The following is a 1,915-nucleotide window of genomic DNA, read 5'->3' as shown; positions in this document are numbered from 1 at the left end:
AGCAGCAGCAGCAGCGTTGCGGTACAGTAGGAAAAACATAAGAAGACTCGGCTATAGACGTACTTTAAAAAAAACGGTCTTTGATATTTTTAAAGTGTATCATGTAGGTCAACGTTTTACCCATTTGGGCTTGACCAAAAGAATTATTACTTAAAAGAACAACACATAAATGTGTGTTCCTCTAGAGTAGTGCTTCTGGGGAAGTCCGAATGGGCACAACGTTGAAATACATATATTCGTACTTCACCAGAAGCATTACTAAAGCAACACTGTTATGTGTGTTCCTCTACAGATTGTGCACGGTAAGAAATCTCACAAGTTAAACGTAAACTGTGAAAGTCAACGCTTCCAATGAGACAGAGGCTAGCCCTACCTTCAATATAATTATGCGTCATAAAACTGAAGGGTGTCTTTCGCTGCCTGCCTTCTGACCACACAGTTTTCCTTAAATGTTTTAGAAAGTAAAGAATATTATTGTACTGGTTCTTGTGTTTTGTCTGTGTGTGTGCGTGTGTGTCTGTATGTGTGTGTATGTGTGTGTGTATGTGTATGTGTGTGTGTGTATGTGTGCAAATGAGTGCGTGTCTGCGTGTGTGAGTGTGCATTAATGATAATAATAATAGATAGCATTTGTATAGCGCGTATCCCCGCGCAGCAGCAGGCTCTATGCGCTTTACACTATATTATTACCCCTGCAGACCATAGAACACTCCGAAACATTCTCAGCTTCGCGGGAAGCATACAGTGCAAGCAGCCGATTAAGCGCTCAAACACTAACAAACTGACAAGATCTTTCGCTGTCTATAGCCGGGTACCCATTCCCACCGGGGTGAAGTGAGGAAAATTCGTGTAAAGTGCCTTTCCCAAGGACACAACGTCGGGCCCTTGACGGGATTCGAACCAACGACCTTACGGCTGCGAGTCCGAGAGCCTAACCACTAGGCCACCGACGAATAAGATGAATATTTGGAGTGATTTTCTTTTAGTCAGAACACAACGTTTTAATAGTTTTAGTTTTAGGTTACTGTTGTATGTTGCACTGTATTGTAAAGCGCCCAAAGCCTGTGTACTTTTATCGGGGTTGAGTGCTATATAAATGTAATTTATTTTTATTATTATGATGATACTGATAATGAAATTGTTAAAGATAATGATACTGATACTGATACTGATAATAATAATGATCGTGATAATAATAATGATCATGATACTGATGCTGATGCTGATAATGGTAATGATACTGACGCTGGTAATAATAGTGATACTGATAAAGATAATGCATCTGCATAAGGTCATAGGAGCACCAAGGGGTGGATATCAACAGAAGAGAATCAGACTTACTCTGCTCACCTCTCTAGCTTCAACAGCACAAAGTCTGCTTCGACTATCAGGACTCCTGGAAATAGAGGGTCACAAGAGTGTGACAAATTTACAAAAGAAGTAGAGAAAAATTGATGGTAGTAAGGATTAGGAAAGAAAAAGCAGAAGTTCCCTGTTGCAATTCCGGCACAGTAAGAGCATGTCATCGATGAATCAGCCCATTTACAATTCTACTGTGCAACAGAACATGGCAATGTCCCCCCTTTGGGAATGTCCTAAAGACACTTCAATCAGTGGCACCGCCCTGGGGGGTATAATGTATGCATATGTATTCGTGCCCGTTTAATTCTAGCTTTGTTGACCACTTACAGTTTATAATAGATCTAGTTGTGCTCTTTTTTTTTTCTAACTTTATAATGCGTCGTTTTCAGGCAGCCCCTACCGACCACTCATAGTGGACCCAGTGAACGTGCGTGTATCGGGCGGCTGGCGGCCGTACCTGGACGAGAAGGGAGTGATTCCTCTCAGGGTGAATAAAGAGAAACATCTACCCTTTGATGTGTCTGAGGCTGGGCCAGGTAGGTTTGGTGTTGTG

The 1,915-nt window shown here is 41.7% G+C and overlaps 1 protein-coding gene across 1 annotated transcript in view; it reads left to right on the top strand.

The window, feature by feature from the left end:
- The window catches only part of LOC101859083 (filamin-C), a gene marked incomplete at its 3' end in the record, with an annotated part of 63,385 nt that overhangs the window by 51,396 nt on the left and 10,074 nt on the right, over positions 1-1,915 (top strand). Inside the window, 1 exon segment of the mRNA XM_013079702.2 lies at positions 1,752-1,898. Coding sequence (XP_012935156.2) covers positions 1,752-1,898 — 147 coding nt within the window.

This window comes from Aplysia californica, unplaced genomic scaffold (genome assembly GCF_000002075.1).
Source record: "Aplysia californica isolate F4 #8 unplaced genomic scaffold, AplCal3.0 scaffold00060, whole genome shotgun sequence".
Lineage (NCBI taxonomy): Eukaryota > Metazoa > Mollusca > Gastropoda > Aplysiida > Aplysiidae > Aplysia > Aplysia californica.
The sequence above is the reverse complement of the archived record's forward strand: the minus strand, read 5'-3'. Positions and strand labels throughout refer to the sequence as shown.